Source organism: Poromitra crassiceps, assembly GCF_964638095.1.
Source record: "Poromitra crassiceps genome assembly, chromosome: 22".
Lineage (NCBI taxonomy): Eukaryota > Metazoa > Chordata > Actinopteri > Beryciformes > Melamphaidae > Poromitra > Poromitra crassiceps.
The window spans coordinates 22,162,365-22,188,559 of NC_139647.1; the positions used below are offsets into that span (position 1 = coordinate 22,162,365).

Consider the following 26,195-nt stretch of genomic DNA (forward strand, 5'->3'; position numbering starts at 1 on the left):
TTGAAATGTTTGGCAGCTGCAGTTGAGGAAAAGCGGCTAGAAGTAAATTCTCTAGTTGCTAGCAAAGACAATAGACAGATCAAATTTGTACGTGAGGGAGAAAAGATTAGACCAATTAAGGTCAGGCACAAGTTAGGGCAGCTAAGTGTAGGTGGAGCCTGGGAAATGAGGGTTGACTTGAATGAACAGCTAGTCATCCCAGCATATATAGTTAGCACCCGGCTACGTCCGGACTTGTTACTGTGGTCTGAGGTAGAGAAGAGAGTTTATTTTATCGAACTCACAGTCCCGTGGGAAGATCGAGTTGAGGAGGCTTATGAGCGCAAGAAAGCTAGGTATGCTGAAATGGCAGCAGAGGCAGAGCAGCGAGGTTGGAGGGCTCGAGTGCGGCCTGTAGAGGTGGGCTGCCGTGGTTTTGTGGCAAAGTCCGTTATTGCCTTACTAACTGAGTTGGGCATTCGGGGACGGAGCCTGAAACTTGCGGTTAGCAACATGTCTCAGGCAGCAGAACGAGCAAGTGAATGGCTGTGGATAAGGAGGAAACATGCTAGCTGGGGAGCTCGCTAAGGTCAGATTGATTGTTTGTTGTTGGTCATGATTAACGGTCCGCATCAACAGGGCTGAATCATTGACAGTGGTGGTGTAGTTAGGGATTGTTTGTTGTTGGTCATGATTAACGGTCCGCATCAACAGGGCTGAATCATTGACGGTGGTGGTGTAGTTAGGGATTGTTTGTTGGTCATGATTAACGGTCCGCATCAACAGGGCTGAATCATTGACAGTGGTGGTGTAGTTAGGGATTGTTTGTTGGTAGTCATGATTAACGGTCCGCATCAACAGGGCTGAATCATTGACAGTGGTGGTGTAGTCAGGAATGTCATACCGAATCGACCTGGATAGCTAGGCTTAGATAGTGAGGTAATATGCAGTTGTGCGGTGGTAGCATGGAGGGGGGTGTTTCCAGGACGCTGGATTACACCGTTAAGCCTTCTTGAGGTGTCGTGGGCCTAACTTAACGAAACGTCGGTGAAGGAAGGTGCCCACTTGAAAACCCCAATGACATGCTTCATACTGCTGTTGGCTAGGGTAGGTAACTGGTGATTTGTGTCTTGTTTATTAGTTTGTTAGCCTGTTAGCTTGTTTTATTCTGGATTGGGCTTCTAAATGTGTTTTTCCTCGGATTTTGGCACAAGGGATAGTAACATCTTGTCCTGTGTATTAATTAATACTAAAGCTAGCTTAGGCTAGTGACTGTTGTGAATAGTGCAGCTGACAACTAGGGAAAGACCTAGTGACAGCATGGAAAGACAGCTGACAGGAGGGATTAGACCCCACCGGGGCTGCAATGGGTTAGCTGCTCATTGTGGCAGTAGCCAAGGCCAATAGGCCATTGGTTACACCCAAACTTGCTACGAAACAGAATTATGAAAAAACACCCCTAGAGTCTGCGAGAGCGGGGGCGGAAGATGACTCACCTATGGTTGACACGGTTATTGACTCTGGAACGGACTTGACTATGAGTAGGGAAAACATGTCAGTGGAAGCCACTAGTTCAGATGTAGATGGAAAGAAGCGTCAGGTTTGCTTGTGTGGCTGGCAGAAGGTAACAACTTTGAGGGGCCTTAGAATCCATCAAGGCAGGAAGAGGTGCTTGGTAGAGGGAACACAGGGACCCCGCATTGATAATTATTTCTTAAGAAGTTTATCAAGTCAGTCGGGTGAAGTCCAGCGACAGGAAGTAACCCACAGCTCGCAGGACATCAGCACCCCTGATGTTGAGGCAGGTCCTAGCACCGAGGAAAGCAGAGAGGCCAGCCAGCCAAAAAGGGAGAAGATTAGCAGTCAGAAGCCTAGAGTTAAGTGGCCAGGTGCAGCGGAAAGTAGGAAGTGGGAAGATATCAATAGTGATTTGGTTAGGATGTTAGAGAAGCTTAAAGGAACTGCTGAGAGTAAGTTGGAGAAAATGGGAGATTGTATTTATGATTATGGTAAGGAAAGGTTTGGCGTCTTTGAGAAAAGGAAGAAACTAGAGGGTGAGGTAGTTAAATCTAGGCGCCAACAAGAGATAGATAGACTTATCCAGGAGAGAAGACAGCTTAAGAGGCAGTGGAGGAAAGCTACAGAGGTTGAGAAGGAAGGCATTGATTGCTTGCAGTCAGATGTGAGGGATCGGTTGGCAGTTTTAAGAAGAGCAGAGAGCATTAGGAAAAATAGGAAAAAGAAAGAGCGAGCTAGAATAGCATTCTATAAGGATCCATTTAGATTTGTGAAGTCATTGTTTAGTAAGGAAAAGAATGGTAGCCTTATGGTACCTAAGCAGAAGCTTGAGGAATATTTGGAGGAGGTTCACAAAGATAGGGAAAGGTTTAGAGAGATGACAGTCCCAGCTGATATTCCACCTATTGGTGAAATAGAGAGCCAGTGTGATGATAGCCCACCAAGGTGGAAAGAAGTTCAAGAAGTAGTGAGACGTGCAAGGGCCTCTTCAGCCCCGGGTCCTAATGGAGTCCCCTACCGGCTGTATAAGAGTGCTCCAGATGTGTTGCAGTTTCTATGGAAGCTGATGAAGGTAGTCTGGAAGAAGCAGGTTATTCCTAAGGCATGGCGTAGAGCAGGGGGAATCTTCATTCCTAAAGAAAGGGACTCGTTAGAGATAAGTCAGTTTAGACCTATCAGTCTACTTAATGTTGAAGGGAAGGTTTTCTTTAGTGTTGTGGCACAGAGGCTGTCTAGTTATCTAGAAAAGAATAGGCTAATAGATACTTCGGTGCAAAAGGCTGGAATTCCCGGCTTCTCCGGGTGCTTAGAGCACACCAGCATGATCTGGCACCAAATCCAGTCAGCTAGGCGTGAGAAGAGAGACCTGCATGTAGTATTCTTGGACCTGGCTAATGCTTTCGGGTCAGTGCCGCATAGTCTGTTATGGGAGGCCTTTGATTTCTTTAGAGTGCCAGGTAGTATAAAGAGCTTAGTTAAAGCCTACTTCTTAGATATTCAACTCTGCTTTACCACAGCAGAGTACACTACAGCTTGGCAGCAGCTGGAGATAGGCATTATGGCAGGGTGTACAATTTCCCCATTAGCTTTTACCATGGCAATGGAGATCATTATTAGGGCTTCAAAATGGGTAGTGGGTGGAGAAAGGCTGCAGGGAGGGCTGCGGCTCCCTCCAATTAGGGCATACATGGATGACATGACGACTATGACGTCAACCGCTCCATGTACTAGCAGATTGTTGGATAAGTTAAATAGTAATCTGCAGTGGGCTAGAATGAAAGTGAAGCCAAGTAAGTCCAGGAGTATTTCAATCATTAAAGGGAGGGTAGTAGGTAAGAAGTTTGTTATAAATGATGAGGTGGTGCCTACAGTGTTAGAGAAACCAGTCAAGAGTTTGGGAAGATGGTATGATGCAAGTCTCAGTGATAAGGGACAGTTTGAGGAGGTGAGGCAGGAAATGATTCAAGGTATTTCAAGTATAGACAAGTCAGGGCTCCCAGGAAAGTTAAAGTTGTGGTGTTTGCAGTTTGGATTGTTGCCTCGGTTGATGTGGCCACTGACAGTGTATGAGGTTCCCCTTTCAAAGGTAGAAAAGCTAGAAAGGATGATTAACTCATTCATTAGAAAATGGCTCGGAGTCCCACGCTGCCTAAGCAGTGTAGCCTTATATGGGAAAGGCATATTGGAATTGCCATTATCTAGCCTGACAGAGGAGTTCAAGTGTGCTAAGGTTAGACTGGAAATGACTCTGACTCAGTCAAAGGATCCAGTGGTTAGGAGTGTAGCGCCCACAGTTAAAACAGGGAGGAAGTGGAACCCAAAGGAGGCAGTACAGCAAGCACAGTCAGCTCTTAGACACAGGGATATCATAGGTCAGGTGCAGCATGGGCGTGGAGGCTTAGGGTTGTGCATAGGGAAACCTGTGTGGAACAAGGCATCAGTAATAGAAAAGAGGAAGATGGTAGTTGAAGAAGTACATAGGCAAGAGGAGGCAGTAAGATGTACTAAGGCAGTGTCGCAGGCAAAGCAAGGACAGTGGGTGAACTGGGAGAGTGTAGAGAAGAGAAAGTTGAAGTGGAGAGAGTTGTGGAGCATGGAGGCCAGCAGAATTAGATTTATTCTAGGGGCTACTTATGATGTGCTGCCATCTCCCCAGAACTTAAATCAGTGGTTGGGCGAGGATGGTGCCTGCCCGTTGTGTTCTAGTGTATGTACATTGAGGCATATACTGTCAGGGTGTAAGGTCAGTCTCTCCCAGGGGCGATACACCTGGCGTCACAACCAGGTGTTGAAATGTTTGGCAGCTGCAGTTGAGGAAAAGCGGCTAGAAGTAAATTCTCTAGTTGCTAGCAAAGACAATAGACAGATCAAATTTGTACGTGAGGGAGAAAAGATTAGACCAATTAAGGTCAGGCACAAGTTAGGGCAGCTAAGTGTAGGTGGAGCCTGGGAAATGAGGGTTGACTTGAATGAACAGCTAGTCATCCCAGCATATATAGTTAGCACCCGGCTACGTCCGGACTTGTTACTGTGGTCTGAGGTAGAGAAGAGAGTTTATTTTATCGAACTCACAGTCCCGTGGGAAGATCGAGTTGAGGAGGCTTATGAGCGCAAGAAAGCTAGGTATGCTGAAATGGCAGCAGAGGCAGAGCAGCGAGGTTGGAGGGCTCGAGTGCGCCTGTAGAGGTGGGCTGCCGTGGTTTTGTGGCAAAGTCCGTTATTGCCTTACTAACTGAGTTGGGCATTCGGGGACGGAGCCTGAAACTTGCGGTTAGCAACATGTCTCAGGCAGCAGAACGAGCAAGTGAATGGCTGTGGATAAGGAGGAAACATGCTAGCTGGGGAGCTCGCTAAGGTCAGATTGATTGTTTGTTGTTGGTCATGATTAACGGTCCGCATCAACAGGGCTGAATCATTGACAGTGGTGGTGTAGTTAGGGATTGTTTGTTGTTGGTCATGATTAACGGTCCGCATCAACAGGGCTGAATCATTGACGGTGGTGGTGTAGTTAGGGATTGTTTGTTGGTCATGATTAACGGTCCGCATCAACAGGGCTGAATCATTGACAGTGGTGGTGTAGTTAGGGATTGTTTGTTGGTAGTCATGATTAACGGTCCGCATCAACAGGGCTGAATCATTGACAGTGGTGGTGTAGTCAGGAATGTCATACCGAATCGACCTGGATAGCTAGGCTTAGAAAGTGAGGTAATATGCAGTTGTGCGGTGGTAGCATGGAGGGGGGTGTTTCCAGGACGCTGGATTACACCGTTAAGCCTTCTTGAGGTGTCGTGGGCCTAACTTAACGAAACGTCGGTGAAGGAAGGTGCCCACTTGAAAACCCCAATGACATGCTTCATACTGCTGTTGGCTAGGGTAGGTAACTGGTGATTTGTGTCTTGTTTATTAGTTTGTTAGCCTGTTAGCTTGTTTTATTCTGGATTGGGCTTCTAAATGTGTTTTTCCTCGGATTTTGGCACAAGGGATAGTAACATCTTGTCCTGTGTATTAATTAATTTTTTGCTGCTGATACAATAGAGTCTCATCGTTCTTTGTGCGTGTTCGGTGTTTACATAGTAATATCACACAATATTCTGTGGGCCTCGAGAAATCACTGAAAACGCTCTGAAACTCTGGCACTGGGAGCGTCCGTTCTCCAAAAGTGGCTGGCACTCAATGAGTTAAAGCTGGAAATGAGGTCCAGATTGTAAAAACCGTAATTCTACTTTAATCCACAAAGTAGACATTTTATTTTGTAATATGAAACAAAATGTTATAATAACAATAATAAGTAATTATTTGTACGGTAATTACTGTACATTGTATTATGGAAGTTCCATCTAAAGCCCTTTTCAGACATGCAGTGAACTCCTGAAGATATCCAGACATTACTCGGATGAGGTGTATATGTATGAACACAATTATCCGTTGTGAGCACGCGGTCATGCTAACGGATTTGAACCACCCAAACCCCTAGTACTATGTCCATGTCACTCACAGAGCAGCTCATGTTTGAAAACATTTAACTCATTGAGTGCCAATGATGACTTTAGTCGTCAATTCAAGATTCAAGATTCAAGATTCAAGATTCAGAGCCAATGACGACTTTAGTCGTCAATTCAAGATTCAAGATTCAAGATTCAAGATTCAAGATTCAAGATTCAATTCTGATAGTAACGTTGAGTGCCAATGACGACTAAAGTCGTCAATTGCGTTTTTTGACGGTGGGACGTGGATCAAAGCCAGATCCATCTCCTGTAAAATTTTGGGGCATGTTGAATGTGTATAACCTATTTTACCGACCCATTAGGTGGCGACAGTGCTCTCCAGATTAGAGAAAGTTGAGGAAAAAAAAGCAGAAAAAGCCCTGTGATGAAAGAGAAACCGATGCATGAGCCAGAGCGGCACAGATTGCTCTGGCTGCCTGGTGCCAACGTTAGCTGCGAACAGCATTCAATCCGCTCCCACAAATGTCTCTGTCTCTGCTGCATAGCTTCTCCACACGATTAGCCGCCAGAAAATAAAACCAAAGCCAAACCATTCTCATGAGAATGGTTTGGCTTTTCAGTGTCGCGCTGGGAGCCGGCGCACAAGGCTGAGCGCTCCGAAAATAGACTGGGGGCAGCGCACTTTGAAACGCGCAGCAGAAAGCCTATAATCGGACGCAGCTTCATCCCAGCTCACAACCGTAACCCCAGAAACGCAGACGAACGCGAGCCCCATCCAGACTCCCCCGACGAGCGGCCGCCATCTGAACGTGGATCTGTGAGGCAGCAGAGCCTGCCATAGCAGGCAGTAGAGACTCGCCTGACACACGCAGCAGCCAGCACAGCGAGCAGAGCCACCAGAGACACTCCCACGGAGGAGGAGTTTGGAGTTGAGGGGGGTGTGGGTGCTGTTTATTGAAGGAAATTACTGTTCAGATGTTTCAGGTCACAAAATATTAGTTTCAGAGTCAGTGATTTGGTTGAAATGCTTCATTTCACAAAAGGCTCAATATCTCAGCTTCTAGATGGAAACGCCTGTTTTTGCTGTTTTTGACCTATCTTCTCTGGCTGATAACTAAAGAACGGAAAATGATATCAATAAACTTTTTTTTGCTGCTGATACAATAGAGTCTCATCGTTCTTTGTGCGTGTTCGGTGTTTACATAGTAATATCACACAATATTCTGTGGGCCTCGAGAAATCACTGAAAACGCTCTGAAACTCAGGCACTGGGAGCGTCCGTTCTCCAAAAGTGGCTGGCACTCAATGAGTTAATGCTCAGAGCGAGTGAGTGGGGGTGTTGATGGCTTTGGGATTACTTCTGTTATATTGTTAAATGGCACTTTTAAAAACCATGGGCGCAGGGCCTGAAATTAGAGCCCGCCACCCGCCAATGGCGGGCCGATTTTAGGTTTGGCGAGTGACATTGAAAGGTATGTCCACTACGTGGCGGGTAACAAAATAGTCATGTAAAATAATTAAAACTGCGGTGTGTTTTGGTCTTACGACAGTCGCCTTTATTGCAGCCCCCAATCTCTCCTTGCATCTCCGGCCTCATTTTTGGCTTGTTTTGGCCGACGTCACATCCGCTACTCTTCTGTCCTGACTGGCCATGGCCATCTGCATTCTGCAGCGCCTGCTTGCACTGCAGGGAGCTAACGTTACGCCGGTCCGCCTGCTATAGCTAACGTTAGCTTAATATAACGTTAAATGGGTTACAATGTGGAACCATATCGAGGGAGTAAGCCGGCCGCTAAAAAGAAAACCCACCGCTGCTTTCTCCGACGAAAAGGATGAAGCGGCAGCGAGAGCGGGACCACCTAATAGGGATGGGCATCGAATTTCGAATTTTCGAATAATCGTTGTTATTATCAAGGTCGACTTTTATTATTGAAAGTCGAAATTCGTTTATTGAAAAAAAAAAAAAAAAAAAAACGTTTTTTTTTTTTTTTTTTTTTTTTGGTGAGTGAAATGTTGCATTGTCTCCCCTGATTCTAAGTATAGTCGAATCGCTTGGTTTGAGCAAGTAAAACATTTTTTATAAGCAACCTCTCCCTATTCATGGGATTTCATCTGCCATTCATTTTTCCATAAACCTTGCTTAAAATGCTTATACAAATTGTTTTACTTGCTCAAACCAAGCGATTCGACTATACTTAGAATCAGGGGAGACAATGCAACATTTCACTGACAAAAAATAAAAAATAAAAAATAAAAAAAAATTACATTTTTTTTTTATTTTTTACATTTTTTTTTTTTTCTAATTTCCATTAACACATTGAGTGCCACAGCGCTTCAGTAAAATTGTCTGGAGCCTGTGCCAGATTCACTTCCATTCAGTTGAAAACAGCTATAGAATTTTTTCTATTATGGCTATATTAACGGGGCTGGACTTTAATGAAACATTGAACACTCCTGCTTCTTCCAAAGAAGAAATTTTGTTTCTAGACAGTTCCATTATGAAATTACAGCCTCTCAAAAAAGTGCACTTTCAAGGGTTTTCTGTCGTTTTTTTTTACTTTCCAAGATATAGGCCCTTTTATGAATACCTTTTGCACTCTAATTTCGAGCACATTCACTGACTCTGGCTGGTGTTTTCTGATGTGGTGGCGTGTGGTGTGGTTTCTGTGCAGCCTACACCCCTCTCCCCCCCCCCCCCCTCTCCACCTCTGAGCTGCGGGCTCCTCCCACACGCACAGAGTTTAGTTTTCTCGACTCCGTTTTTGCCCCGGACAGATCCCAGCGCCCATCAAGGAAATGATGCGCGCTGGCAAACGCGACTGAACGAAAAGGCTTGGCCGTTCGGCTTCGGATGCTGGCTTTCTAGGAAATCGTGTGGAGATAGATAGAAGCATAAGAGCTCAGTTGTGAGCGCGGATGCAGCCGAGCCCACTCTCCGCTGTAAACAGAGCAATATATACGGCTCTGGCAGAAAGCATGCATCGGTTTCCACTTTCATCACGGCTTTCTCCGCTGTCTCCTGTACAAAGTAAAGGATCTGAGGTGGGTGGAGCAGCTCCTGTGACGATGTTTAAGGTGGCGCCGTGTGATCCCTTGAAGGGATTCATGCTCACTGGCTAGGTACGACCTTAAACAGCAGAATTATGGAATAATATGAATTATGATTTTAGGACGTCCACAGACGTCCTTGGCACTCCTCGTTACTTTTTTTTAGGACGTCCACAGACGTCCTTGGCACTCAATGTGTTAAAAGTCGACTTTGGCCAGCGAATTTCGAATAGTGTTTTTGCTAGAAATGCCCATCCCTACCACCTAACAAAAGAAAGTTTCGAGAGGAGTGGAGGTTTGGCGATAGCGGCGTTTCAAGAGACTGGCTACAGTATGATGCTGGGGCTGTAGTGATGAGTTGTTCCGTGTGCCGCAAGTATGCCAAAAAGAAAAATAGAAACAACACGTTTGTCATCGGTAGTAAATCAATGAAGCTGGAAGCCGTTCGTGACCATGAACAGAGCCAGTGTCACATTGGCTGCAACGAGGAGAAGTAGAGAGAGGGTGAGGAGTCTGAGGACCAGGCTAAAAACAAAAGGCGACAGAGCCTTCGAAGTGACAGCCCCGAAGCTCTGGAATGCCCTCCCCCCTGATCTGAGAGCCGCTCGCTCTGAGCTCTCGTTTAAAAAACTATTAAAGACCCACCTGTTTAGACAGGCCTTTTAGTCATTCCTAGCCATTGTTTTTACCTGTTCATGCTCTGTATATGTTCTTATGTTTTTGCCTTTTTCTTGTATTATTCCTGCACTTATATTTCTGTGTTGCTATTTTAATGTGTAAAGCACTCTGTGCATTCGTGCTGAGAAGGGTGCTATATAAATAAAATTTTACTTTACTTTACTTAGGAGTTATGTTTACAAAACCTTCAAATTTACTTCTGTTCTGTTAAATCCTGCAAAGAGGGTAGAGAGTGAGGAGTCTGATGATGTTTAACATTAGGTTACAATTTAAGCTCAAGATTGACTTGACATGTATTGATAAGATTGACTTGACATGTATTGATTAATCAATCATCAATCAATATATTAAAAATAATTAGCTTCAAATTTTACTCTGGCCTCTTATTTAAGTGTGTATTTCAACGTAATACCTTATCTACTTCAAATGTACTGAAAAAAATGTATATATATGGATATATGTGACACAAAAATGCATTTTTTTTTTGGCCGGTAAGAAATATGCTTGGCGGGTAGATTTTTTCCATCTACCCGCCACTGGCCGGTGGGTCAAAAAAATTCGGGCCCTGCATGGGCGGCTGTAGCTCAGGAGGTAGAGCGGGTCGTCCACTAATCACTTTGGATAAAAGAGGTCGATGGTTCGATTCCCGCCTCCTCCAGTCTGCATGTCGAACTGTCCTTGAGCAAGATACTGAACCCCAAATTGCTCCCGTTGGTGTGCCAGCACCCTGCGTGGTAGCCTGCCGCCATCGGTGTATGAATGGGTGAATGTACCTACTGATTGTAAAGCGCTTTGGATAAAAGCGCTATATGCAGGCCATTTACCATTTACAATTTACCATTATGTTCCTGTGCAATTTCATTTTGTTTCATAGTTAATGTTATGTGGCTGGATTATTTGGAAGAGAAAGAGTAAAAGTAAAAGATGAATGGTTTCTTTTCCTCCGGGTCTGCCTGTTTGAATAAAAAATGCTACAAGAACATGATGGTGTTGCATTTAGGCTATATGGTATTCGCCAGCTGGTATGGGTCATTAATGCTTGTTAAGGGGTTGTGCAAACTGGACGTGTGTATTTGAGAAGCCCGTGCCTCTCTGCAATTCATTCTCTATGGTAAAGATGCGCTAGGAGCGCTCCTCTTTCAAGGACCGGATCTGGCATTTAAGCGCTCCTGGGGCCAGTTGCACCAACAGGGCTTAAGACTGGGTATAAGCTAAGTCGGTAATAACTTTACGACCTAACAGTTACGCCCAGGGCCGCGGGAAGTCATTTTGAACAGGGGGTGCTGAGGGGGAGGGACTTTGACGTTTTTTTTTTTACATTTTTTGCCATATTTAGAGGAATATAATTTACCGTAAAATACCAATTATTAGCCCTGGCGTTAATTGACAAAATATGTAGCCAGACCCCACGTCAATATGGGACCTGTGGCAGTTTGGGACCTGCTTTAATTATTTTTGTACAAAAATATTGCTCAGCAAAGATTGTAAATAGTATGAAATTGTCTATTTAAACCATTTATTTTAATCAGTTGGCTACAGCCCCCCACACGATTGCTTGTCTATGGGGAGAGCCGCGCCTCCCTCTCAGCGCAGCAGAGCACATTGCATGCCAGTTCTGGCCTGCAGCCTACATGAAATCAAATAAAATTTGAGCTGAACTGTGACCTACCGGTATTTACCACTAAACTTTCTCCGCTGAAGGTGAGAGAACATGATCATCATGTGAGCAGATTATTTGTTGCATCATCGCTGCCTCCTCCGCTGGCAGGGGAAACATTATAGCCTACTCACATTTCTCAATCAGAGATGTCGGATTTGTAGGCCTACAAAAATCTTCAGAAAATGCCTACACAATTTTCATAACTGTCAGGTGTTGCTGGAAAACGAATTTTTAAAAAGTTCATCACTCACGGAGCCTACCCTCTTCAGTAGCGCACATGTGAAAGTGCCGTGAAATACCAATTAGAAGCTGACTTCTATGCCCGCTGGCAGGGAAACATACCATAGGCACATTTCTCAAAATAATTATTACACCAGAGATGTCGGTTTTAAGCTGGGCTCAGACTACAGGATTCTGACAATCCTAGCCGATTTTGAAATCTGGCTGTGACACGCACTACAGGAGAATCTTCCCAGATTATCTTCCCTAGAATCTCAAACATGCACACACTACAAGATTTGTAAATGTGGCGCACCACGCACTACAGGATATTATTAAGATTATCGGCAGGATAATCACATGATGCCCGGCCATACTCCGAACCTGTTTCGTTTTTGGGGTTCCAGCAGTGACCAAAGCGCTCCGCCCCCACCTCACCTCTCTCTCTTTCCTCATTTTCATGCCCGTCTCGCCAAACAAATGAATCTCACGGTAGTTAGCATGCGTGTAAACAACGCGACTCTATTGTCTGAAAGGCAGAGGAACCCCCACAAACACATGCGCTACCAAAATATATTCCCCTGCTGCATGTCATGAGATCGGCAAAAGTTTGGATAGACTGGATTGCTTCCCGCAGCAGAAATGCCTTTTTTCCCCACACTGCTCGATAGGAGATTACAGCCTCTGACTGGCAGGGGCTCAAAACTACGATATAACAACTTTTTATTCATTGGTCATTCATCGTGATATAAATTAGTGACATTTTCCCCCAAATCCTCATGGTTCTGTGCTGTTGGTATTTGGTAGCCTATCTGATGCCTGCAGCGCGCATCAAATGAGCCGCGTCAATTAACGATAATGAGAGGAGTCTCCCGCAGCAGCAGAATGATGTATTCGCGCAGATTTTCAGTCCTAAATATCAAACATGTTTGATATGATCGGGACGGCCCCGATGAGGCTTTGAGCAGATCGGGAGGCTTAAGATTGGATCTGCAAACAGCTCACACTACAAGATAATCGGTGCCGAAAATCGGGCCCGACCAAGCTTGGCAAGCTGCCAGGCCAGATTTCTCCTCCGATTCTCGGGAGGGGTGAATCGGGCATAAATCGGCCCGAAAATCCTGTAGTGTGAGCCAGCCTTTAGTGTATAAAAATCTTCAGGAAATGCCTACACAATTTTCAGAATCATCAGATGTTGACAGAAAACGAATTTTGATCAGCAAGTTTTGTGCATGTGGTTTTTTTCCTCGTTGTTCCTCGTTTCCTCGTTGTCTTCATTGTGTTTGGGAGATGCATTCAACAGGATGTTGCAAAGGTAAAAAGAAAACATTGAAAAAACTAACCGGGCGTCAAATTGGAACCTGCTTTTATGTACAAAATATGTATCCAGACGGCGCTTATATATGGGACCCGCGGCAATTTGGAAGTCGGCTTCTAATTGGTATTTTACGGTAATTAAATTAAATAATAATTAAAGATTATTATTAAATTAAAGATTTAATAAAGATAAAGATAATTATTAAAGATTATTATTATTAATTAAAGATTAAACAATTCGTATTGGTTGTCTTTCCATAGGCTACATAAAACATAGGCCTACAATAACAATAATACAGTACTGACCAAAAAAGCAGCAACTGCATAGCCAGGTCTCTAAAACACTTAATGCCTAATACAAAAGCTATTCAATTGCACAATAAATTGCTCAAGATATCAAAAAAAATCAAAAAACGCTCTCAACTCAACCAATAACTGGGTGCTAAATCCTACAATGTCAAGAATAAAAGAGAAGAGGATAGCACTCCAAGTTAAACTTTTTATTGCCTGGAATAAATTGCTCACAATAATGCCACAACATTGCAATACACAGTCCAAAAGCGCATTGTGCACAGCACACAAGGAGAAGGGACACTTTCCCCAGCTGGATAAGGATATCTGCTTTTAAAAGTCTCAGGCCCTGAATAAGTGGTCAACTTTAACTTACTCATCACTTCAAAAAATATTAATTCGATCATTTAACGAACTCAAACATACTCCATGGTTAAAATAAATCAAACAATAAATAAATAAAATAAATAAACAAAACGAAAAACCATATAGTCAAATAAAGTTTATAGCCTATAATTCAACCAGCCAAAATTAGGCTACTGCCCTGCTGCATCAGCAGTTCCTGCGCACCAATTCTGAATTGGTTCACTATATTAAAGAAATTAAAATCAAAGTTATAATACAGTGTTAGCGGGATCAGTGTGATATTATATATCACACTGATCATATATGCGCCGCAGCATTACACCTGACTGACCAAATGTAAATCAAAACACACAGGGCGCATTTGCGCACACAAGAACATAAATCCAAATAGGCTATGCACTTTTTATCTTTCTTTTCTTTTTAAAGCAAAGCATGTAGGTTACAAGCTATTGATGGGCACAGACAACAGCTCCAAATGCCTATTGCGCATGCAACATAAAACTGCATACACGTTTTTCTTTTTCAAGCAATGTTACAAGGGGTATTGATTGATTGTCAACTGAATATTAAACTGCTCCGCGGCAGCTTATTACACACCAAATGTCTTACTTTGAGTTGTGGGCGTGGGCCAGGTGTTCAGTGGGCAGGTGCTACAGGTGTAGCCTCACTAGCGGCCTGTGGTAATAATCCAAATGTGGCCTTGCGCTCAGGGGTTATGGAAATGAAGGCTCTCATGAGGGCATGGATGTCCAATGAGTTCAAAATGTCATTGTGGACATGCATCAGTGCGAGGTGACTCAGTCTCTTCTGGGTCATGGTGTTGCGTAACCATGTTTTCAAGCGACGCAAGGTAGAGAAGGTCCGTTCGGATGAGGCCACGGAGATGGGCAGGCACAGACATAACTCTATGAGTTTTTCAGCTTCTGTAAACAGGGATCTTGCTTGTGGATGGATCTTGGAGAGGCATGTTGCTACATCTTGAACTGTGACACAACGAGACTCTCTGGTGACATCGCCAAGCATTCTGAGCTGGAGATCAAGGCGGGCTGCGTCCAGCTCCTTGGGGAGGTGAAGGGGCTCCAAATCAACTGTTTCACTTTTCCCCTCTGCTGCCTCTATAACTGCCCTCTCTCGGTTCGCTGCTACTGTCATACTCTCCTGATCAAATCTTCTCTTCAGCTCCGCTGACACCAAATCAACGGCCTCGTAAAAGCTACGTCGCCAAATCACTGTTGCTGCGTCGTGCGCAACTGCCTCTGGCTCTGTGGTTTGGCGAAAGCGAGCGGGTTCTGCTCACTCTTGGAGTGGTGTCTGGCATTTTCAGGCCCATTTGTGAGCCACGGGTTTCAACCTGGCGGACCATGTCATCCACGACGGCATCATCCCGGAGTTTGGCTATGCGTACTTTGAGCACATTTGCGCATTCAAGCGCACCGAGGGCACTTGCTTTGGGACTCTGCAGAGTCTTGGCGACTATTTCACATGGATCGAACAGTGCATGGCAGCAGAGAAGACCGAACAATGTTCTCCCTTTTAGAGCCTGTTTGTGTAGTCCAGCGATCTTTGCCCTGCCCTCCCCTCTGACACTCTTGTCATCTTTTAGCGTATTCAGTGTGGCCAGGAGAGTGCTGTATGAGGAACATACGCGTTTGATTGCTGAAGCGCGGACGCACCACCTGGTCGGGCACAGGCCAAGGATGTTGACAGCCTCCTCGTCGCAGCCAAAAAGCGACTGATAAAGCTGTTTTCGCTTTGACGATTCTCTAATCACAACAGAAACGCCTTGCACAAAGTTCAAAGTGTCGGCCACAAGACTGACTTCACGTGTGACTTCTTGGAGAATCAAGTCCAGTGAGTGGTTGCTGCAGTGCACATAGAGTGACTGAGGGCTTACTTCTTTAAGCCGAGCCTGAACTCCAGAAAAACACCCGGACATGTTGCTTGCTCCATCAAAGCAATATCCTGCAAGGCGTTCAATAGGGATATTCAGCCTTAAAAATATGTCCTTGATGCATGTGAAAAGAGTTTCCCCAGTGCTGTCAGGAGCATTATAAAATCCCAAAAATACGCAATGGGGCTCCAGGCTGCTACTTTCAACAAATTGCAGATTGCATGAAAACTGCTCCATAGTGCTCATGTCAGTCGTGCCATCTGCAGTTAATCCATAAAATCTGCATTTAGATGAACGGGTTACAATATCCCTCTGGATAGCATGGGCAAACTGTTGAATGATTTCGTTTTGTACTTTATCAGACATCCAATTGTCTCTTTTTTGAATCCATTGCCGTTCTTCTGGACGCTCATATGCACGCTCAATCATTAGTTCATAAAGTATTCCATCACGTGTTGTGTCACCCCTGAAGGCGATTCCCTTGCTGCCCAGGAATCTGATCGTTCTGAAAAGCATCTCCAAAACGTGTCGCGCAATGCCTTGCTGTTTGTCAGCAGCATCAGACAAAAGGGCATTGATGGATACATTACACAAAGCAGCATGCCTTTCTATTGCATCGGTGTGCAACTTAGATCTCTCGTGCTCTTTGAATTTTTCAATTGCTTTACGCCAGTTTGTAAAGCCTCTCTTCAGGAAGGGATTGTCTGCCCTAAAACTGTCTTCAGCAATCAGTTTTTTTTCCACTGCTTTCACACAAGTAAAACACACAACGTGATCACTCTCCGCCACGTAATGAAGCCACTTCCATTTCGAAAACCAAGTTGCTGTGAATGCACGGCTGAAAGTTTCTTTCCCAAAACGTCTGGCAGGAAAATTGTAGTCGGATGGCTGGAAAGGCTCTTCAAATCCTGCCAAGTCAGCTTGACAGCTAGGTGGAGGTGCTGGTGGCGGAGGTCTGGCTGGACCGCAGGTGGGCTCCACGTTGACATTGGCCGCAGTGCGAGGCCTGATCCTCGGGGTGTTGTCACCTGTGCTCTCCGAGCAGCTACAACCAGGCGAAACCGATGGAGTACTGGTCGAGCTGTTTTCCTGGGCTCGCTGGTGCTGGACTTCACCAGCTGTGCTCTTTTTAGAAGCTGGTTGTTTACCAAAAAAATCTACAATACGTTTTTGTGTCATTATTTGTGACAGATTTTTTGTTTGCGATCATTTAGCTACAGCAGGAAATGCTCCGTTTCAACACGTGCGCACCGCGCATGCGTGCTTCTTCTTCTTCTCTAGCCTATAGCATGTAACTTCCTTGATTGGAAGGTTGATCTATTCTATTTAAATAGGCTACATTTTCAGTATATCAATAATGCAATAATTTCCCAAACAAGAAAGGAACACAGTGCACTGCAAAAAAAAAAAAGAAAAAAAAAAAAAAGAAAAAAAGATTTAATCAAAAAATCATAAAAATCATCTCTCGTTACTAGGGGGTGCTGCAGCACCTGCAGCACCCCTACTTCCCGCTGCGCTGGTTACGCCAGTTGCACCAAGAGGGCTTAAGCCTTCTTTTGACTAAGCCCAGGCGTAACTCTTACGCCTGGCCAGGAGGAGGCGTAAAGTGCCTGTGACTGTAACAGAGATCTCCGTGGTAGTCTATCAGCGGAGACCTGCTGTGATTGAGTCCTCACGGTCCTCATCGTCGTCAAGTCGCCTTCGAAGCATGACGTGCGATTATAACAAACTAGTTGTGTGGCTTAGCCTTCCCAAATGTTGAGGGTCGTTTTTTAGAATTGAATACATAGAATTGGGAACGTTACATTCAATTTCATTCAGACTGCCTGGCAGTCAATCGCCGCCATTTTCCCCCAGAGCTTCCACAGGAGGAGGGAGGGTGGGACGAGGGAGGGTGTAGTGACGCACATACAGTAGTGGCCATATGGCACAGTGACGCTCCAAGCAGGTCGCGAGGCACATTTTTGGGCCAATCAGGGGGCATTCCCCGGCAATTCACATGGACGCGCTTTGCTATGCCCGACATAGTTACGACCAGGCATAAACCGTGTTGGTGCAACCGGCATAAATCCACTCTTAAGACTGGTCTTAACAACGACCGGCATAGGAGTTATGACCAGGCATAACTAAGCCCTGTTGGTGCAACTGGCCCCTGGTGGCTAGTGTTTTTGGGCGGAGCGCTCTGGGCGTCTCAAGCTGAGAAAAGTTGAACATTTGGAGGAAAGCGCGCTCCTCCTACCCCTTCTCCTGGCAGAGGGATCTTCAAACTCCGCTGCTCCCATAATTGCCGATAATCTGGCTTTCATGTTTACAGTGTGAACAATCAACAACAACAAACAGACGAAACTACTGTATCTGGCTACCGTCCATTTGACCGCTGTGCCCTGCGTGCGACGGCAGAGAAAACAAAACAAAACAGAAAGGGCGCTCCATGCGCTGTCATCTGTGCGTGTTGGAAGCGCTCTGGGCATGATTTCCAAAGCATTCTGATGTGAAAAACACGTTCCCAGTGTGCACGGCCGCTAAGGCTCTCAATGTGATTCTCCATGGATGTGCCCTAGTGGCCCTTGAAGCCACCCTAAGAGCAACATCTGTTCACTTCCGCATCCAGAACATCCAGAATGATGCGTTTTGCAACTGATTTATGTTTCCATCATTATTTGATGTCAGTTTTGTGAGTGCGGCAGCCTACTCCGGAGAGTAACTCTGAACCATGACAAGTGGCGGTAGCATCAGTGGAATGGAGGTTAGCCTACCTAAGGGGTCCTTCGGTGTTTGTGGCCAGCTCAGGCCATGAATGGTAGCGCTCCGTCTTGGCGAGTACTATGCTGTTCATTTCTTTACATAAAACAAATAAGATGGAACTCCTACCAAACATAATGTTACACTAGAAAAGTAGCCGCGGTCTTCTGTTTGGAATCACATGGGAAGAGCGAACACCGGTTCCCCAGTCTATGTATCCTTCTGTTTGAGTCACTCCCTTAGCTAATGCCCCTTTGTGATGACACAGCCACAGGACAGACTGTACATACTGTACTTTACCATGACATAACTAACTGTAACACTAGAGTAATATGATCAAATGTTTCATGTCCTCTTTCACTCCAGACAAGTGATGTGTCACTCACCTGTCGCACGCCGGCAGTGTCGAGCTGTTGCGGTAGGGAGTGTTTGCGTCGAGCAGGTGTCGGCTTCCCTGCCATGTCACAGCTAGCCTCATCATTCTCCACCATCAGCTCGTCATCCTCACCCACTGACTCCAGACGACTGCCCCCCCCTAGCCCACAAAACAGGCATCAGAATCAGAATTTATTGGCCAAGTATGAAGCTTCTTGCAGACATTTTTGTTTTGCAAAGAGCTTTCTCATGTGCTGTCATTTTCTTGTCCTCTGCATTTTTTGGTGAAACTTTGTTGTTAACACATTGAGTGCCAGCCGTTTTTTCAATGCTGTAGGTAAGTTGTGCCAGGTTTTTTTTTTGAGGATTCTGGCTCATTTTACAAGAGCCGAGGATTCTTTTCTGTTAAGACTTCGTGAACACCAATCATCTAAAAAGAACTAATAGAATGTGTGCTTTCTCTGTCTAAAAGAGTTAGTTTGTAGAGTTAGTAGTTATGTAGATATTAGCCGTTGAGTACAGCATGGTTTCAGAGATTTTCAGAGAGTTTTGAGATAAATGGATTTTTAGAACCACCTCACGTGCCTGTGATTATGGGTGCCCTTGGACAAGTCTGTATACTGTTTTGTGTGTGTGTGTGTGTGTGTGTGTGTCTGTGTGTGTGTGTGTGTGTGTGTGTGTGTGTGTGTGTGTGTGTGTGTGTGTCTCCAAACTCCTCCCTCCGTAGGTGTGGCTTTGCAGTGTTTTGTCACAGGCGAGTTTCTGTTGCCTCACAGATCCCAAAAAAATAGAAGGGAATCGCAGGAGCGGGGAAGAGGAGAGGCGAGGGGGGGGGGGGGGGGGTTAGACACGGGAGAGAAATTCCTTCGCGATCCCCTTCTTCCAATCTTGAGGCAGCCTACTCCGCTCTGCTGCTGCTCCTCTGGGCTGCTGCTGCTGGCGGCTCTCGGGCGAGTCTGGAAACAGGCTCGTTCGTTTCTTGAGGTGTCGGCTGAGAGCTTTGAAGAAGCTTTTGCGATTCTGGTCTTATTTATGCGCAAAGGTACTCGAGTGTGTGTGTGTGTGTGTGTGTGTGTGTGTGTGTGTGTGAAATCGAAAGAGTTTTCGCCCAGCTATTTCCTTGAAAATTAGAATGGCTTTCTCCCGCGGACTGGCTTTCTCTCTGTCTGGAGAGAACTGTCGCCACTTAGTGGTCGGTAAAATAGATTATACACATTCTCTTCCTCCAATATTGATATAGAAGACGTAAAAGGGGTTGATTGATGTCCCACCATCAAAAAAAAAAAATGTTTATGTAAGACGAGATATCTCGTCTTTGGCACTCAACGGTTGGATTATGTAAGACGAGATATCTCGTCCATGGCACTCAACGTGTTAAGTTTGTTCTTGTTTTTCTGTCTCTTAGTTTAAGTGTTTCGCTATTCCTAGCCATCGAAACTTGACCTGTTTAAAACCTGTTAATTGCTCACAGCCTGGCCTGAGGTGGCCAGCCACTGTGGTTAGACGCTGATTCCTGGAAGGTGTGGCCTGACTCCCTGTTGAACCAGTATTTCTCAGCATAGTCAGTCTAGAGCGGCAGCTCTAGCAGCAGCCTCTGGGCACGAAGACTCTGGGCACAAAGGGAGTCTTTCGGGCTGGCACACAGGAACGGGGTCCGGGACCAGGATCGATAATGTTGGTCACGGGTTTGACTACCGCGAACAACTCATCCATGTTCGCTCTGCCCTGCAGCAAGGCGACCAGCTCGTGCAGCGCGCCGAGGGGCGTTTCAATGGCGTTTCTCCTCTCTGCAACGGGAAGCGTTTCTCCGTTTTCTGTTTTTCCTCCTGCTCCATTTCAAAACAACAGCTGGGGTAGTTGTTTGTTCACGTGTTGTCGGCTTGCCTTTGAGGCCAGGTACCTGATACCATGTCACAGGCTGGGGAAGTCTTTGAACTACGCACTGCACTAATAAAAACAAAAACACGTCAAACACGTCTTTGGCGGGGAGGCACATTCTTGATAAGACGTTAAAGACGTCTTTGGCCATGAATGAGTTAAGAAAACTGAGACCATCTCAGCTCATGCTCTATCTCAATCCCTCCACTTTCTAGCCCTCACAGACAGGCACGTGCACACATAGACATGAAAGGGGGCTTGAGCCCCTGCCTTTTTTTCAGTCTGTAAAAAGTGCCTTTTTTTTTTTTTTTTTTTTTTTTTTATTATAATACATTTTTCATTTTCATTCCAACAACACATGAACAAAACAAACAGCTCAGACACATTAAAAAATAAAATAAAAAGTGCCCTTTCCTGACCATGAATGCATTTCTAATGGTGCTTTGTATGGAAATTGCCCTTTCCATGCCGTCACTGAAGGCAGCATTCAAAGAGAAATGCCTTTTCCGAGCTCTCTTGGCCTTGAATGCACCATTTGTAATAGGCCTCTGCATGGAGCAGTGTTTTTCTAAACTGCCCCTGAAGGCACCAACCCAAAAATGAACCCAAAAATGAATGAATAAATAAATACATAAATAAATAAACCACCCAATAAATAAATAACCAAAATATAGGGAACAAATGCAGAATTGTTGCTCTTGAAAATATTTTTTACTTTACACTATTGGAAAGGGATGTTGTGTTGTTGAATCCGCAAAAAAAATAAAAAAAATTCTAATACAGCTTATCTAAATCTTCTGTCTTGCTTTTTAGAATTATGGTTAAAATGCATGGTATATTACAAGCCTCACTCAGTATCGTTCAATGTTTCTGCCTGTGTTGCTATCTGTTGTAGTACAACAACCTAAAGGGAGAAAAGGAGCAAATACATATTGATGCTTAAATGATTTCACAACAGTATTGCAACAGCATGCAACTTTTATATACTAATATTATTCAGTTATGGAGTTGTTTTTCCGTGACAAGTCTCATCCTAAAATGAGATATTCCTCTAAATCTGGTTAAAATCGGAATATTTAAAATGAGTTATACCCCTAAATTGGCCTTCAAATTGCCTCAAATTTCTGCCGCCGCCCTCCGGACGGCGGCTGTAGTGCCCTTTTATGAATTTGAGCCCCTGCCCCTCTAATGTTCTGTGCACGTCCCTGCTCACAGATACCTAGATCATACCTGAAAACACTGCACTCTCTGCTGCTTACTCTTTCTCTCACACCCCTAGAGCCTCATGGTCGCGGGGGGAGGCACAGGTCTCCTCATCTCTCCCAAATGGACGGACACTGTCACTCCTCTCTCTTATTTCTCTATATCCTCTTTTGAGTCCCATGCAGTTGCCGTATCCCTACCTATCAAGCTCAACATTGTGGTAATCTACCGCCCGCCTGGTCCGCTTGGTGAATTCCTCGATGAAATGGACACCCTCCTCTCCGTCTTTCCTGAGAATGGTACGTCACTCATTCTTCTGGGTGATTTCAACATCCAGCCGGTAACCTTGCAATCTCTGCCTTTCCTTAACTTCTTCTCATCCTTCGACCTCTACCTCTCTCAATCTCCTCCAACTCACAAAGCAGGGAATGTGCTTGACCTGGTCTTCACCTGCTCCACCTCCAACCTCACTGTGACTCCTCTTCCTGTATCCGACCATCACTTTATAACCTTCTCCCTTCCCATCTCCCAACCCACCTCCCACCCATCACGCCCTCACTCTATCACCCCCCGACGCAACCTAAAAACTATCTCACCTAACTCCCTCTCTTCTGCTGTACTCTCCCTGCTTCCCTCAGCCGAGCAGTTCTCTCTCCTGTCCACTGAGGAGGCTTCCACTACTCTTCTATCCTCTCGCTCCTCCGCTCTTGATTCCCTCTGCCCACTCACCACTAAGCCTGCCCGATCCTCTCCCCCTGCTCCTTGGTTGACTGAAGCTCTGCAAACTCATCGAACAGAGCGAGAGGAAATGGAGAAATCGTTTCTATTGTCCCACCCCAGTCAACAAAATAATCCGAATTGCATCAAAACACAGATGTTTTTAACAGGTATATGATGTGATGGTGTCGTTATGAAATAGGGATAATATATACAGTCAATAGGCCTACACCTATCCAAATTACGCATGGCGAGAATTACAGCATGCCTCACACAAACTGTATTACAGGGACTGCAAGACGGGAATCTGGTTTGTTTGATGTAACGCCCAGGTATTGGCAGGCCACAGCTGTGAATAATTCTGGTAGTTAACACCGCCCAAATCCCGTTTGCACTGTGCATAAATGATTTGGCACACCTCTAATCTCCACTTGCGCCCGTTGTTGTGATGAGTTATGCTCCCCTGTGAGTAATTGCATCCCCACCATATTTTGTGGCTGTTTTAACTTAAAAAGAGGGAGGTCACGTCTACCCAAACAAATATATCATTTTTAAACAATTATGTTTCTGTATAAATCATTACAATATGCTCCCGTGAGGTGGGGATGCGTTTAGCTGCTGCCGGGGGATGCAAAACTCAGCATAACACCTGGACACTAGCGCAAGGTGGACTGCAAACTTCCCTGCCTTAAGGCACGCGCAAACAGGTGCACAAGCGCAAATAGGGGATATCGCCTGTACCAAGATAGAGCCCTGGGTTGCTAGAGGCTTTAAGTTCCAGGATATTTCATACAATAGCTGTTTTAGAATTTAACACCTTGATTGCCAGCGACGAGTGTACTCGTCAAACACAATCCAGCTGTTAACTGCCAGCGACGAGTGTACTCGTCAAAAAAATCGATTTTTTTTTTTTGACGGTAGGTTGTGCATCTAAGCCTTTTACATCTCTTATATAGGTATTGGACGTGTACAACGTGTACAACCCATTCCACCGACCCACTAAGTGGCGACAAGGGAGGAGGAAGGGAAGCAAAAAGCAGTGTGACTGAAGCCATTCTCATGAAGGTGGATTGGCGAAGGCGCTTTCATTTTCGCGCTGATTGCTGGCGGTGCGGGATTGCAGATTTGCATAGTGGATTGCGGGTGGGACACACTTTGAAACACGCAGCATAATATGACCAGAATCGCAAAAGCTTCATCAAAGCCCTCAACCAAAACTCCAAGACGCGAGCGAGTCCAACCAGACTTCCTCAAAGAGCGGCCGCACAGACAGGCACACACCCGCACAGCAGCAGCAAAGCAATGGTGACAAGCGGGGACTGCCCCCTAGTCCGACACCAAATTGGAAACAAATCCCATTCTAAAAGGCTTTTAGAATGGGATTTTCAACCCATTCTTTTTTGTTTCTTTTTCGCTATAATTTAGAGTAATTTAATTTCTATTCAGAAATTTATTTGAGAGGTCGAGAGTATGAGAAAGTGCATTTGCAAAGGTAGGAAAGTGCTTGTGACACCGCTGCAGCAAAAAAGAACGCCCACAGGAGGGAGGAGTTGAGCAGAGGGAAGTTTACTGCTGTTATGGAGGAAATTACTGTTCAAACTATTGTTTAGGTCTTACTGATGCCAAAAATGAATGGTTAAAGTGACTGTTCTATCGAATTTCACAAAAAGCTGTTTATCTCTAAATATTTTTTCTGATGCTGAAACCATGCTGTATTCAAGTGCTAATGCTTACATAACTACTAACTCTACAAACTAACTCTTTTAGACAGAGAAAGCACACATTCTATTAGTTCTTTTTAGATGATTGGTGTTCACGAAGTCGTAACAGAAGAGAAACCTCGGCTCTTGTAAAATGAGCCTAGAATCCTCAAAAAAAACCCTGGCAGAAGCTACCTACAGCAAGAAAAAAACGGCTGGCAGTCAATGTGTTAAGTCATAAAATCAATATGATGCAGATAGGCAAAAGACACTATCTAACATTGAATCAGAGTTAAAAGTGCTAAATCTAAAACGTAGTGAATTCCTAGTGCATAGAGCTAGGCAATCCAGTTACCTAGATGGTAGCAGTCCAAGCTTTTTGCTGGCAAGTAAAATTTGGATGAATGAACGACTAGCTGACATTCTGACTATAATGAGCAATGATGGTATCTTACTTAATGACCCACTTCTAATTAATCGTGAATTTCAGCTTTTCTATAAAACCTTATACACATCTGAATTGGATGCACCAACAAAGGAATTGGAAACCTTTTTTTCAGGCTTGAATCTACCTAAACTTACAGCCAATGACATGATCTTTCTGGACTCTCCTATAACATTACAAGAACTATACGACTCTTTAAAACTTATGGAAACAAGGAAAATCACCAGGATGGGATGGCCTCCCTCCAGAATTGTATTTGTATTTTTAGGATGACCTTGGCCCATTGCTGTTGGATATGATATACACAGCTATTACTCAAGGGGGTTTCCATAGAGACGTAAATACTGCCATTATTTCATTGTTACATAAGAAAGGAAAAGACCCCACTTTATGTTCCAGTTATAGACCCTTATCACTTATAAATGCAGATATCAAACTATATGCCAAGGTATTATCCCGTCGACTTGAGTCAGTACTACCAACAGTAGTACATCCCGACCAAACAGGTTTTGTGAAACATAGGTTATCATCTGATAATATCCACCGTCTTCTCCATATTATCCATGGCGCATCCAATCAGCAGTCACCTTGTGCAGTGATGTCAGTCGACGCTGAAAAAGCGTTCGACAGGCTTGAATGGCCTTATCTTTGGTACACAATGAATAATATGGGATTCGGTGATACTTTTATGAAAATGTTAAAAATATTGTATCATAATCCTATGGCAATGGTCCTAACAGGTAATCAGTGCTCTCCACAATTCCCTATTGCACGTGGCACAAGACAGGGTTGTCCCGCCTCTGCACATTTATTTGCAATTTCCCTCGAGCCATTAGCCCAAAAAATTAGACTATCTGAGGCAGTGAAACCAATAATAATTAATAATTCACATCATAAAATATCTTTATATGCTGACGATGTATTATGTTTCATGGACCAAGTACCTACAACACTCCCAGTTGTCCTGGATTTATTTACAAAATTTAGTGCAATATCTGGCTATAAAATTAACCTCACTAAGTCACTAATACTACCCTTGAATGCAGCAATGACAGATTTGGACATATGTACAGAGATTCCGATTGTACAAAACTTTAGATACCTGGGAATAGATATACACCCATCTTTAGAGAGAATTATAACTCAAAACTATAGAAGCTTGCTCAATTCTATAAAGGTGAATATGGACAAATGGGCCAATTTAACATTATCCTTGGCTGAACGTATCTCAATATTGAAAATGAATATTCTGCCAAGAGTAAACTTTTTCGCTAGTATGCTTCCACTGTCACCACCTGTTAGATTTTGGGACAAACTTCAAGGTTGTGTCTCAAAATACATTTGGAAAGATCAGTTCCCTAGAATTAGAACAACTATATAAACGATTAAACGATTAAACGATTTTCAGACGGCAGCCCGTCTTTATTGTCACACAACACACTACAACACATGCACGGAGGGCCACAACACACACATGCTGACGGTGGCCGGTGAAATTTGTCCTCTGCATTTAACCCATCCTGGCTTTGTCCTTTCCTCCTGGGGCAGGCCAGGAGCAGTGGTCGCTTTCTCGTACAGCGCCCGGGGACCGACTTCGGATGTTGTCGTCACTGGTCGGATGACGATGACGATCTGATCTTCTGCATGTTTTTAGTGGGGGGGGTTATATACGGAGGAACCCCCCTGGGGGAGCACGGGGAGAACATGCAAACTCCACACAGAC

General features: G+C 44.6%; 1 protein-coding gene across 1 annotated transcript in view; it reads right to left on the minus strand.

Moving 5' to 3' along the window:
* Positions 1-26,195, minus strand: part of LOC310796419 (PDZ domain-containing protein 2-like) — a gene marked incomplete at its 5' end in the record, with an annotated part of 145,538 nt that overhangs the window by 39,059 nt on the left and 80,284 nt on the right. The window contains one exon of the mRNA XM_083658606.1: positions 18,541-18,689. Within this exon, the coding sequence (XP_083514732.1) occupies positions 18,541-18,689 (149 nt within the window). The remainder of the gene's footprint in view (positions 1-18,540; positions 18,690-26,195) is intronic.